This window comes from Lepidochelys kempii, chromosome 1, assembly GCF_965140285.1.
Source record: "Lepidochelys kempii isolate rLepKem1 chromosome 1, rLepKem1.hap1, whole genome shotgun sequence".
In the NCBI taxonomy this organism is placed as follows: Eukaryota; Metazoa; Chordata; order Testudines; family Cheloniidae; genus Lepidochelys; species Lepidochelys kempii.
This window is the reverse complement of record NC_136380.1, coordinates 301848262-301862462: the sequence shown is the minus strand read 5'-3', so window position 1 is coordinate 301862462 and position 14201 is coordinate 301848262. Positions and strand designations below refer to the sequence as shown.

The 14201-nt window shown below is 38.6% G+C and overlaps 2 protein-coding genes across 7 annotated transcripts in view; one reads left to right on the top strand and one right to left on the bottom strand.

Moving 5' to 3' along the window:
* IMMP2L (inner mitochondrial membrane peptidase subunit 2) overlaps window positions 1-14201 on the top strand; it is an 846530-nt gene that overhangs the window by 423742 nt on the left and 408587 nt on the right. The window lies entirely within an intron of this gene.
* Window positions 10445-14201, bottom strand: part of LRRN3 (leucine rich repeat neuronal 3) — a 45560-nt gene continuing 41803 nt past the window's right edge. For both annotated transcript variants that reach the window (XM_073328081.2, XM_073328080.2), the window contains one exon: window positions 10445-13419. In XM_073328081.2, the coding sequence (XP_073184182.1) occupies window positions 10932-13058 (2127 nt within the window). In that variant the 5' untranslated portion in view covers window positions 13059-13419 and the 3' untranslated portion in view covers window positions 10445-10931. The remainder of the gene's footprint in view (window positions 13420-14201) is intronic.

The window sequence follows — 14201 nt, the reverse complement described above, 5'->3', positions numbered from 1 at the left end:
AAAACCAGCTACTGCCTTAACATCTTCTATAGTTGGTACCACATTCCAAAGTGAGGTTTACTTTACTGGTACTGCAGATATTCAAATATGAAGATAAGGAAAATAAATTTCAAATCCTGCTCAGCTTCTGTATTTAATAGTTTGAAACTACAATAACAGTGGCTTTAATGCATTGGATTCCTGAAAGATAACTATTTAAGAAAAGAAGCAAAGTTGTGTAACATAATCCCATTTCCCATCCTTGAAAAAATGAAATATAACTATGTAGTGGTTTGTGCTTACAGTGTACAGAATAAATATGCTAGTTAGAGCAAGATTAGGTAGAAAATAAGACAAGAAAACTTTGAAGGGTTGAAATCATAATTGGTATTAAAATATAGATAATTCTCGGGAAAGTTCTGAATTTGTGTCAACTATGCAGTTTCTGGTCACATAATGTAGACCTATCCTAAACACACAATTTCAGAAAAAAAATTTAGTCAGTAGTTTGCTGATCCATGTGATTTATTCTGCCTTTTCTTTTACTGTGGCAATTTGGAAGCTGTGCATTCCCAAGTACTGTCCAAGTCACTCACTGTGCACTGAGAAACTCAGGAATATAATTTCATGAAACTCAGAAAAGTCATGAACTGGAACCATTTAGAGCATATTACACAAAATCCTTGGGTAAATATGAAGTAAGGCATTCATCATGATGTAACAACCACCATTGTAGAGTTAAGATTGTCACTGAATTTCCACAATAAAACTGATTGAGCCCCCTCCCCTCCTCCCCACCCCCCCCGGTCACCTAAAATCCACAAACAAAGAAATAGTAGCCTGAAAATTGGATTATATCTGAAGCTAAATTAAGCCAGGGGCCCCTGAAATAAGACACCTTAAACAGAGGTGTACACCAGAGTCCAAAAAAAGAAAAGAGGACTTGTGGCACCTTAGAGACTAACAAATTTATTTGAGCATAAGCTTTCGTGAGCTACAGCTCACTTCATCGGATGCATTCAGTGGAAAATACAGTGGGGAGATTTATATACACAGAGAACATGAAACAATGGGTGTTACCATACACACTGTAAGGAGAGTGATCAGGTAAGGTGAGCTATTACCAGCAGGAGAGTGGGGGGGGGGGCTTTTGTAATGATAATCAAGGTGGGCTACATGGCTGCTACTCTGAAACCAGAGTCCAAAACATTCTCAAATTTTATTTGCCACCTTACAGAAGAAGGCGGGAGGAAGTGGGCAGAGACAGACAAAAACGAAGATAGATGGAAGTAGATAAATCTAATGTACTGGATTCAGTTCATCAAGATCTAATAGATATGACCAAAGATTAGAATGGACTAAACTTTAAGGGCTACACAATATAGATAAGGATCTACTAGTAAGATTTTAAATAGTAACATCAGACTGGATTGTAATTTTGGATGAGTTCAAAATAGCACAAATTAGCGCTGAACAGCTAAGCTTTCATTTAATAAAAGGAGGGGGGAAATGTAGCCTTTAGCCATATAGCAAAAATCCTTAAAATGTAAATTGAAGTTAATCAGTTAATCTCTCTAAAAATTAAGACACTCAAAAAGACTAATTTAATAGAAAGTTTTTTCTAATGTTTTTTGGCAGATTTTAGTTTCAGAACAGAAAGTAGAAGACATTTAAAATTAATTTTATTGCATTCATCCATTTGACAGGGACCATTTCACTGAAGTGAAAAGTCAGTTAAGACTGATTTTATGGTATTGCATTCCAAACTCTAAATTTTTTTTAGAAGCAAAGTTGTGTGTAAAACAATTCTATTCTCTATCCTTGAAAAGCTGAAATTTAAGTACTAGTGTGATTGCCTTTTACACTGCCTCCTTTCTCTGATTTGAGATTCCTCATGCCCTTTTTGAGTCCCCCCACTAGCCCCAAGAACCTAAGGCCTCCTAGTGTGCTCACTTCCTATGGAACTTAGGTAGACTGTAGGAAGTGGGTTAGTGTAATGGCAAATCATGGAGCTTGGAGGGGAAGGACATTGGTGAAGGTGACTATAGGTAATTCCAGTTGGGTGGGGAAAGTGGTGGAGGAGGGAGAGCAATGGGAATCGGAGCATATGGAGATAGTGGAAAAGAAGAGCATATGGTGGTGGCATAAGGTGGTGGTAGAGTGGGGTAATTCTCCCCTTTTGCAGGTCCTTTGGTGAATGCCTATGATCTTGGAAAGTTCAGCAGCACCCCACTGCCCTGCTGTGAGCCTGAGTGTGATTATTGAACCAAGCCTCATTAAGCTTAGAAACAACAACCACCTTTAATGATTCAGACCCTTATTAGGCATGGCAGACCCTGACAAACTTAAATAGCATTGTCAGATCCCTGACAAGCCTAAACAGGATCATTGGGAGACAGCCTATTCTACTTATGTTCATCAGCAGGCCAGTGATGTCATTTTATTTTGGGAGCTTAGAATCTTCCTTAAGACTTTCAGGGAGACAAGAGGGTTTGGTTGAGCACTGGAAATCCTAGGCTTTCAGGAATGTGTGTCTGGGGAGGGACCTCCATCAATTTCCATGCGGGGCAGCACAATGAGCCCCTTCAGGATAGTCTGTGACTCGTACACTTACTCACATGGAGCTGTATTCTCTGCACATCCTATTAGGGGACTGCATGTGAAGAAAGAGGAGAGTCACAGGAGTGGCATGAGCAACACCTCTGATTGGCTGTTTCCCATAATCCTCTTGCTCTCCCCTTTCAGTAGGCCATATAAGGCAGCTACAAAGTGTGAACCATGGAAAGTCTGCAGGAGAGAGGCTTCACTCCTGCATATCATGGAAGAATAGAACTTTGTGTCTGTAGATCTTATGAAAGAGGCATTTGTTAAATAGTCTGCTCCCACCTCTGCATAACATTTCCTGTTCCCCTCAGTCCTAGGTTAGAAATATTTTTGAAAAATTAGAAAACACCCAGACAAAAACTTTTGCTTTTGAGTTGAGGTTTCAGGTGATTTTAAGCATATACTATCTCATGAGCATTGCGTTAAAAACAACCATTAGTTGTGTGTTTGTACAGCTCCTAGCACAATGGAGTCCTGGTTCATGACTAGGATTTCTAGGCACTCTGGTAATACAAATAATTAATCCTATTAATACTGATAGAAATTAGGAAATTAAAAATAAAGCTTTCACTACTTAAACAAGCTGACTCTTACTCAACCAGCCACAACTTTAACTGCACCATTGGACTTAGAGCAACGTAGTAGTAGCCTAAAGAGGACAATGTTATATAGGAGTTTTTAAAGTTAATCTTGTAAAAATATGCCCAATGCAACCATATGTAAGTGAAAGTTTGAGGAAACAAGGCAATGAATGGAGGCCAATGACTATATGATTTATAATGGTACCATAAGAATCTCCTTAATGAATGTCTTTTCAAGATTTTTTGTTAATTTAGTTCTTAAAGGAGTTCAGTGCAAGTGTGGTGTAAAAAGCATTAATGCCATCATTTCTTGGCTAATTTATATGTGTGTGTGTCTGTGTGTGTGAGTGTGAGTGTGAGCAAGCATGCACGCACACACTCGTGGTTTGGAAATTGATGGAAGAATGAATGAGACCTCCAAATATTATGCCTTTTTGCTTTAGTGGTGTTAACTTGTGCATTGTATTGTGTTAGCTTTTGCAGCTCAGCTCACTTGTGTTGTATCTGCTGGAATAGAGTAAAGTTGTGGTCGCTCTTTGGGTGAGAGTCCATACCTTGTTTGAGAAGTGTAAATTTAATTTTTAATTTTCTTTCTAATTTTTCTTTTTTAATTCAGAAATTCATGAAAGCTAATGAATTTACACTTAAATCACAGATATATACCTTAATACCATATTGTCAAAATTGTGAGTGGAGAATGTACTATTGTTTGTAATGTGGTTACCGGCTCACTGGGCACCTCCTATGTACTACATACCTATGCACTGAACTGGAATCTTCTTTAAAAAATGGGGAGTGTATCTGCTGGAATGAAATCCTGATCTATTAAAATCAATGGCAATTTTGACTTCTCTGGGACCAGGTTTTCACCTGTGGGTCTTAATCCATCACATTGTTGTGCAATTGGTGGACAGGAGGGAGGGTAAGGTTTGTTTTGCTCTATTACAAACATGAGTGGAAGCTACTTGTAGTCAGAGACTTGTTTAAAATCTTAATGAGCTGAAATGAATCTTAAAAGCCTTGCATGGCCTCACCCTTACGGCCAACCTGGAGTTGCAGCTTGCAAGAGATGTTAAGAGTAACAAAAAGGGTTTCTTCAGGTATGTTGGCAACAAGAAAAAAGTCAAGGAAAGTGTGGGCCCCTTACTGAATGAGGGAGGCAACCTAGTGACAGAGGATGTGGAAAAAGCTAATGTACTCAATGCTTTTTTTGCCTCTGTCTTCACCAACAAGGTCAGCTCCCAGACTACTGCACGGGGCAGCACAGCATGGGCAGGAGGTGACCAGCCCTCTGTGGAGAAAGAAGTGGTTCGGGACTATTTAGAAAAGCTGGAGGAGCACAAGTCCATGGGGCCGGATGCGCTGCATCCGAGAGTGCTAAAGGAGTTGGCGGCTGTGATTGCAGAGCCATTGGCCATTATCTTTGAAAAGTCATGGCGATCCGGGGAAGTCCCGGATGACTGGAAAAAGGCTAATGTAGTGCCAATCTTTAAAAAAGGGAAGAAGGAGGATCCTGGGAACTACAGGCCAGTCAGCCTCACCTCAGTCCCTGGAAAATCATGGATCAGGTCATCAAGGAATCAATTCTGAAGCACTTAGAGGAGAGGAGAGTGATCAGGAACAGTCAGCATGGATTCACCAAAAGCAAGTCATGCCTGACTAATCTAATTGCCTTCTATGACGAGATAACTGGCTCTGTGCATGAGGGGAAAGCGGTGGACGTGTTGTTCCTTGACTTTAGCAAAGCTTTTGACACAGTCTCCCACAGTATTCTTGCCAGCAAGTTAAAGAAGTATGGGATGGATGAGTGGACAATAAGGTGGATAGAAAGCTGGCTAGATTGTCGGGCTCAACGGGTAGTGATCAATGGTTCCATGTCTAGTTGGCAGCCGGTATCAAGTGGAGTGCCCCAAGGGTTGGTCCTGGGGCCGGTTTTGTTCAATATCTTCATAAATGATCTGGAGGATGGTGTGGATTGCACCCTCCCCAAGTTTGCAGATGACACTGAACTGGGAGGAGAGGTAGATACGCTGGAAGGTAGGGATAGGATACAGAGGGCCCTAGACAAATTAGAGGATTGGGCCAAAAGACATCTGATGAGGTTCAACAAGGACAAATGCAGAGTCCTGGACTTAGGAGGAAGAATCCCATGCACCGCTACAAACTAGGGACCGAATGGCTCGGCAACAGTTCTGCAGAAAAAGGACCTAGGGGTTACAGTGGACGAGAAGCTGGATATGAGTCAACAGTGAGCCTTTGTTGCCAAGAAGGCCAATGGCATTTTGGGATGTATACATAGGGGCATTGCCAGCAGATGGATGGACGTGATCGTTCCCCTCTATTCAACATTGGTGAGGCCTCAACTGGAGTACTGTGTCCAGTTTTGGGCCCCACACTACAAGAAGGATGTGGAAAAATTGGAAAGAGACCAGCGGAGGGAAACAAAAATGATTAGGGGACTGGAACACATGACTTATGAGGAGAGGCTGAGGGAACTGGGGATGTTTAGTCTGTGGAAGAGAAGAATGAGCGGGGATTTGATAGCTGCTTTCAACTACCTGAAAGGGGGTTCCAAAGAGGATGGCTCTAGACTGTTCTCAGTGGCAGCAGATGACAGAACGAGGAGTAATGGTCTCAAGTTGCAGTGGGGGAGGTTTAGGTTGGATATTCGGAAAAACTTTTTCACTAGGAGGGTGGTGAAACACTGGAATGCGTTACCTAGGGAGGTGGTGGAATCTCCTTCCTTAGATATTTTTAAGGTCAGGCTTGACAAAGCCCTGGCTGGGATGATTTAGTTGGGGGTTGGACTAGATGACCTCCTGAGGTCCCTTCCAACCCTGATATTCTATGATATTCTATGATTCAAAAGCACAGGTTGAAAGGGGTCTGAGAATGGGTGCATCTGAGGAGATATGGGTTTAAGTGCAACCCTTCACATCAAAATGAGGCACGTATCTACTTCTTACTTCTGTTTCTGAGTAGAAGTAACTTGATGGCTGTGCAGCCGTACTCTCTTTAATGCAGGTGTGGATTTCCTTAGATCCCTGTTGTGCTCATCATGCTTCATCTTATCCTTATAGGCACAACTGTGTGCCCGTACTGTGTAGAATCTAGAATTGACAAGTGGGGAGCCTAATTTATGGCAATGTTTGAGTTTATTCTGTAATTGTTTAAATAAAGTGACAATGTGGTTTTTGCACATACTTAGTTATGGGGTTGTAACATTCTCATTCTGAGCCCTGGCCTTTTTTTGTTTAATTGCTGTTGAGTAGTTAATACATAGATCTCTGCCACCATCTTAACATAGAGCTACTCAAAGAAATATGATCTGAGAAAAAATGTAGCCTCTGTAATAAAACCCTGAAACAAACTTTCTGTGAGTAAATATAAACATTAAGATCAGATACAAGTTTTTAAATGATCCCATCTCCAAACGATTTTCCCATTTAATGTTTATGGTCAACAGAATTTCATCAAAGAAAATGTGACTCTGCTTACTCACTTTCCTGTAGTTTCAGGAAAATCTCAGACTAAAGCAAATTTGCACTCTGATGGAATCCTACAAAACTATAATGATACTGAAATTTATGATACCTGTATAATGGGATAGTGTTATTTTCCTTAGTGTCTAAAACAACCAGTATCATTTGTTTCCTACTAGTAAACCCTAAAAGTTACCATCAAAATCCAGGGTTCTTTAAACTTTCCACTCCTTAGATCAAATCACAAGAGAGAGATCTTTCCTGGGACATCCCTGCTCCCAACCCCCCTGCTCCCAACCAACCTATTGCTTGGTTCTCAAAACATTTAATTCTACGGACCACCACAAAGAATTCCGCAGGTCTCTTGTGGTCCATAGATCCCACTTTTAGAATCACTGATCTAATGGATAAATCTCATAGTCTTTATGCAGGTAATACTCCCATTGAAGTGAATGGATATATGCTCATTTAAGGATAGGAGTGCCTTGCCCTATTTAAAAATAACACATAGCATTTTTTGTTGGTATACATCAAAGTGCTTTTCAGTGGAAGTTAAAGTTCATTAGAACTGGGAAAAATGAGATGTGGAGTGGTGAAGTGACTTGCTCAGGGTCACACGGGAGGTGAGTGGCAGAGCCACTTTATTGTAAGGAATTTCTCCTTGTCATAAATATAAAGGGAAGGGTAAACCCCTTTGAAATCCCTCCTGGCCAGGGGAAAGCTCCTCTCACCTGTAAAGGGTTAAGAAGCTAAAGGTAACCTCGCTGGCACCTGACCAAAATGACCAATGAGGAGACAAGATACTTTCAAAAGCTGGGAGGAGGGAGAGAAACAAAGGGTCTGTGTCTGTCGGTATGCTGCTTTTGCCAGGGATAGAACAGCAATGGAGGCTTAGAACTTTTAGTAAGTAATCTAGCTAGGTATGTGTTAGATTATGATTTCTTTAAATGGCTGAGAAAAGAATTGTGCTGAATAGAATAACTGTTTCTGTCTGTGCATCTTTTTTGTAACTTAAGGTTTTGCCTAGAGGGGTTCTCTATGTTTTTGAATCTAATTACCCTGTAAGATATCTACCATCCTGATTTTATATGGGGGATTTCTTTATTTCTATTTACTTCTATTTTTTATTAAAAGTCTTCTTGTAAAAACTGAATGCTTTTTCATTGTTCTCAGATCCAAGGGTTTGGGTCTGTGGTCACCTATGCAAATTGGTGAGGCTTTTTATCCAACATTTCCCAGGAAAGGGGGGGGGTGCAAGTGTTGGGAGGATTGTTCATTGTTCTTAAGATCCAAGGGTCTGGGTCTGTAGTCACCTAGGCAAATTGGTGAGGCTTTTTACCAAACCTTGTCCAGGAAGTGGGGTGCAGGGTTTTGGGAAGTATTTTGGGGGGAAAGACGCGTCCAAACAGCTCTTCCCCAGTAACCAGTATTAGTTTGGTGGTGGTAGTGGCCAGTCCAAGGACAACGGGGGGAATATTTTGTACCTTGGGGAAGTTTTGACCTAAGCTGGTAAAGATAAGCTTAGGAGGTTTTTTCATGCAGGTCCCCACATCTGTACCCTAGAGTTCAGAGTGGGGGAGGAACCTTGACACTCCTTCTTACAAGAGATTTTCCATCTGAACAGCTAGAAATAGAGTTATCAATCTCTAATTTAAATGTTTAAGTATATTTTCAAAATTGGTGTGATTTTGACCAACATTTAGGTATTACATATGTCAGGTATCAGGGTTATAGGAGAGAATGAATGCCCTCCTAACTAGCCAAACAAACATATTTGCTTCACTAATAGAAAGTCAAGACTAGATTTTTAAATAAAGAGCATGATGATTTGGTGTGAACAGATGTATTTATTCAGCTGAAACAAAAATATTTTTTTTTCGTTTCAGTGCTTATCATTAGGTGTTCATTTAGTGTGCTGGTTCACACCATTGTGCTGAGTTACTGTTGCTTGAAACAAATGAGATTCTCACCTCTGAGCTGTATCAGTAACATGTTCTAAATGTAGCTAGATTCCAAAGATTAACATACAAGATACATGAGCAAGTTCTTGCTGACCTATACAGTACTTGCATTGTAATAGGTCATATTTCAACTCCTGTGTTTTTGATAAATAGCTTGGCTCTAAAAGCTCTGTCCAAGGTTCTGAAATCTCTTATGATATATGAGCATGTCTAGCTGATAAATTCTGATGCCAGCCTGTGTGTGATAGTGATTCATCAGGTTTGTAAAATTTGTGTTCAGCAAAACGTATTGAATTTATAAAGATCCAAATTTGGGATATTTTAAAATTAGTACTGGCGTGTTCTCCTTTCTAGTTTTAAACATCTTTCTGAAAATAACTTGCACATGCTCAGAAACCACTAGGATTTAATCAGAAAGTGTCAACTTTAACTTGAAAGTAAATTATTCATTTGTAATACATCAAATGAGATGATTTTCTGTATTAGGAATGCTTACAGACCAATGGCATTATGCAGCAGGCCATGAATAAGTGGAAATGTTAAATGTCTGTTTGCTAGTGGACACACACAAAAATGAACAAGAAAGCACTAGAGAATTTCAAAGTTAGGGTTCTGACCTACACAAATGCTGCCAATAATTCCAGAGAAATGTTTCTTTCAGGTGAATTCAGAAAGATAAAATCTATTTGATTACAATACTTTAAAAATATTAAAGCATAGTAAAAACCAAAATGCCTTTTGTCCTATTTTTTGTTTCATATGCAAGAGACTTACATGTTATTTTAATAATTTTTAATTCCCTAAATGTACTGTTTTCATTCCCTAAATGGAAACTCCATTTTTCCTTCTGGCTTAGTTCTCTGTATTTGTATACACAACCACTAACTGGAATATGGTATCAATTTTGCTGCTAGGTTCTTCATCTGTCTCTACCACCTGGAGGTCAACACTCCTTTAGCATGTCATATCTCAGTTTTGAACTACTTTTTCCACTGAATCCAGGAATAGTCAGATTTACTCCATCCATATAACAGAATTAGGATTTAAATTTAAAGTCAGCAACAGTGTCCATTTGCTGTTTCAAGGCCCAGCCTTACTCCTAATGAATACAAGGGGAATTTTGCCATGAAGGCCATTGTGAGTGGGATCAAGCATTCATTTTATTTCAGTGTACATCATTCAGTTATTTGCATGTCACATCTTCAAAGCTGGAGAGTTTAAGAAACCTTTAATTGGTGGTGGTTGCTGTTGTATCAGAACAGAATTGTGCAGACCCATATAGAGATCCTAAATGTCAACAAGATTGCTAAGTTATGTTAAAAATTGTGCGAGTTTTCTGTGTGCCAAGAAACGTAAACTTTAGACACTGTTAATAATTAAATTGGCCTTTTTATTGCAGCCAAAGTATTGGATTTACATTATTTGAGTCTAATAATTAAATCCAATCTTCAGGCACCAAGTAAAAAAAATAAATCTAATTCGCTGACAGCAGTAGGTCCCTGTATGTTTCTCCTTTGGGTGAAGAGAGGGGTGTGTGTGTGTGTGTGTGTGTGTGTGTGTGTGTGTGTTTTAATGACCAACAGGTAAAATATATAGTTATTACTTCTTAACCATATGGATAACTGCTTTATACAGGTATTTATTGTGTTGTTTATTGCTGTTATACAGCCTAAAAAAACAGCAAAAATTTCCTATGCGGTCAAGCCTGCATTTCAACTGGAAAATATATAAAGAGATTTATAGAGAAAGATTTTATAAGACATGAAAATGAATTTGTTTATTGTCAGAGAGGAGCTCCCAGATGGATTTTCTTTTTTTAAGAAACAAACAAGCCAAAAACTCTTTTGATTTTAATCAAAAATGTATTTTTCCTCATAAAAAATGTTTCACATACTCACTGCATCTACTCTACAGAATTTGTCCATTTCATTACACCATGTGTCAATTCTAATTTATCTGGTCACTGCAAAAACACGCTGCTAGTGTGTGTAATACAGCACAGGAAGAGGTATTGCTCAGTTCTACTACTCTTACTTAAATAAAAAAAATACAGAAAATGTTCTTGGCTACTTGCACTGTATTCCAGACTGAAAAGTCACATGGAAGTTCTAAAAAAATGGAGTAATTGTATTTGGTTGGCACAATACCCTTAGAAGCCAGTTAGTTAAAAATCTTTTTATGCTGAATCAGTACATATTCCCATTTGTCAACACCAGCAGCAATGCCCAGACTTCTGATCTCTAAAGAGTAATACTTTTTTTGCCTTTTTATTTAGCACAACTGCAGTCTTGTGCTTTTCCAACATTGGTGTTTACATTGATGTTTCATGACATATTCGTTGGTACTCCTATCACAGTTGCTTTTACTTCCAGGGCTGTGCTTTTGTCTTTGCCAGTGTCCCAAAGACTGATTAGAGGAGGATAAAGTTCATTGAGTGAAAAGGATTGTTTCTTCAGGTAATTCCTTAAATAGCTGTGTCCTGCATCGCAGTTAATTTCTTGTGAGATGCAACTGTAGAGATATACCACACAGATGACTCCCAAAAGAACTCCAAGGCAGGCAAGGAATCCTGTTATGTTTGTCTTTTCATAATCTTTCACTGCAAGGTCCAATCCTTTTGTGGTGACATTGACACATTGTTTTTTATTCTGCTGGTAGATGGTGGGAATGTCTATACAAATTTCATATTCAGTTGATGGATTTAGATGAGTAAGATTATACACCTTTATATCAGATGGAATTCGAACACTCTGTGCAGCCGGAGAGTTCTCGGTCTTCTGAAATGCAGTCCATCTAATGCTGGATTTCAGAATTTTAGAACTTGCTTTCCAAGACACCAAAATAGAATTAGATTGCACTTCTTTTATTTTAATCTTCAAAGATCCATTGCTGTCTTGGGGGAAGGAACCATCCACTTTCATCATAACTGATTTTAAATCTGCTCCAACTAGATTAGTTGCTATGCATGTATATAGTCCACTTTCTTTTTGTGTAACATCACTTATGTCTAATGTTCCTTCAGAATGGACATAGTATTTATCAGTAACCATATTAGGCAAAAGTTTGCGACCTGATGGTGTTATCCAGTATATTTCAGGTTCTGGTTCTGCTGTTGCTCTGCAGTGTAAAGAAATATAGCTGCCAGTTTCTAAATCCAGAGTTGAGGGAAAACTTTCAGGCGCTATCAGTGGGAGGCAGATTTCCATCATTTCCCTAAAGTGTACCTGCCTCACATTCTGGCCTTGAAATTCTGGAGGATCCACACAAAATAATGAATCTGGCTCCATGAATCGAATGTTGGTTTTATTCATGTTAATCCAGCGGATGACACAATCACATCTGATTGGATTGCTGTGTATACTGATTTCTTTGAGGTTAGGCAAAGAGTCTATTGTATTGCGGTATAGGGCACTAAGTGCATTACTATTGAGCATGAGTGATTCTAGCTTGGGAAGTTTATAGAAAGCGTTTGGATGGATGTATGATAATCTGGGGTTATTGGTAGCTTCTATTTTTCTTAAATCTGGCAAATTGTTAACAGCAAGACTATCTATAGAAATTAGTTCAGGCATGTTATTAATTCCCAATTCTTTTAGGTGCAGCATATTGCTAAAATCTCCTCTTCGTATTCTGTTAATGGGATTCTTATTTAGATCCAAAAATTTGAGATTTGTAACCTTTTGAAGAGCAACATGGGGCACTTTAACAAATCTATTGTCATAAAATGAGATGCTTTCTAAATTGTTAAGGCCAACCAAAGCATTATCAGGTATTTCAGTGAGATTTATGCCTGCTAAAACCAGGCTGCACAGATTGATAAGAGGCTTAAAGTTCATTTCTTCGATTCTGATTATTGGATTTTCCCCAATCATGAGAATCTCAAGGTTAGGAATAGCTTCAAACCACTTACTGTTGATCATCTGTAGGCTATTTGAATTGAGATGAAGTCTGAGAAGATTATCAAGGCCTATAAAAGCTCCTGATGCAATTGTGGAAAGCAAATTGTGATTAATATAGAGTTCTTGTAAATTGTTCAGTCCAGACAGACATTCTTCAGGCAGCTCAGTAAGTTTGTTTTCCTCAAGGTACACCGAAAGAAGCTGTGGCATCTTTCTAAGGTTAATATTGATCACTGAGGATAAATTGTTTTGAGATAAATCAAGACCAGTAAGGTTCACTGGGAAATATACTGAGTGTTCAATTTTTGCAATGTTGTTTGTCTGTAGAAGTAGAACCTGTGTGTTAGCAGGCAGTCTCGTTGGGAAATTAACAAGGCCTAAATCATTACAGTCCACTGTTGGAGCTTCCATGTATATGGATCTTGGGGTAAACCAAGGTCTGATCTCACATGTACATGACTGAGGGCAGTCTACCTTTTTATCTACAGCTTGTACAAATGCAGTGATAGCTAGGCCAAGTAGGAAATGAATTTTGAGTGGCATGTCCTTCATCTTAGCTCAAGTCTTCAGAAAAGTAAATGGCCCTTAAGGATACCACAGATGCTGTTTTTAACTTCAGTAAGAGCTAGTCATTTGATAAAACAAATACTTGCATTTGTCAAATGATGAATGCCAAAGAAGCACAAAGACTTTCTTCCTGAAAATAAGTGATAACCTCGTAACCACCTTGTCCAATGATAACAGGCATGCTGTGGAAATGAAGGTCACTGTCTCCTTGATGCCATAAAACTGATAAGATTTGCGATGATGAAGCATGTATAGATGGTCATAGAAGATTAAGCAATTCATTTATTTACTAGTATTAACTTCAGATCCCATGATTGATTAGTGTTGGCAGGAATGACAGGATGACCTAAAATATAAGAAGAGGAAATAATTAGCCATCTCTCTATAATATTAATTATTGCACATAAGAAAATAAAATGGCTGTGGTTTCTAGAGTATTGCAGTGGCATCTATTCAGCATAAATAAAGTTAATATAGTAATATGTCTTGCAGCTTGTCACTAGGGTACTTAGCTCTCCAGCAAGCTGAAGTTCCAAAAAATAAAAAACAAAATATATCACTGAGATTTTTCCACATATTTCAGGCTATTTTAAAATATTTTTCTTTCCTACTGTTATCACTAAAAGCAGACTCTGCTATATTGGCTTTGAAATCTTAACCACTGAGCTAAATCTTGCAGAGTATGAATGTTTACTCTTTGAACACAGAGTTTATAAATATAAAGAACACAATTTATATGTAATCAAGGAAAAAGGAACAGTTGCATTAATATACACCCAAAATGAGTGCATCCTGAGACATGCCCATGAGATATTTATACAGTAACATACAAAATTGATAATGCCTGTGTTTTATCTTTTCCTAATTGTTTTATAGCTGCTATTCTGGGAGCAAGCTTGATTTTTAAAGATATAATTGGAGGGGAAAGTGTACTTTGTAATAAATTGTCTGTCATATTGGAAATTCAATCTAATTACTGCCCGTCTTATTTTTACTTGAAAAATCTTACATTGCATTAGGATAACAAAGGGAAAGTGCCTTTATTGCAGTCAGGGAAAAAAAGCACACTTAGCTGATAATGCTTTCAACTCAGAGTCTGAGCTCCACCATTAAGGTGCCAAGTCTCCG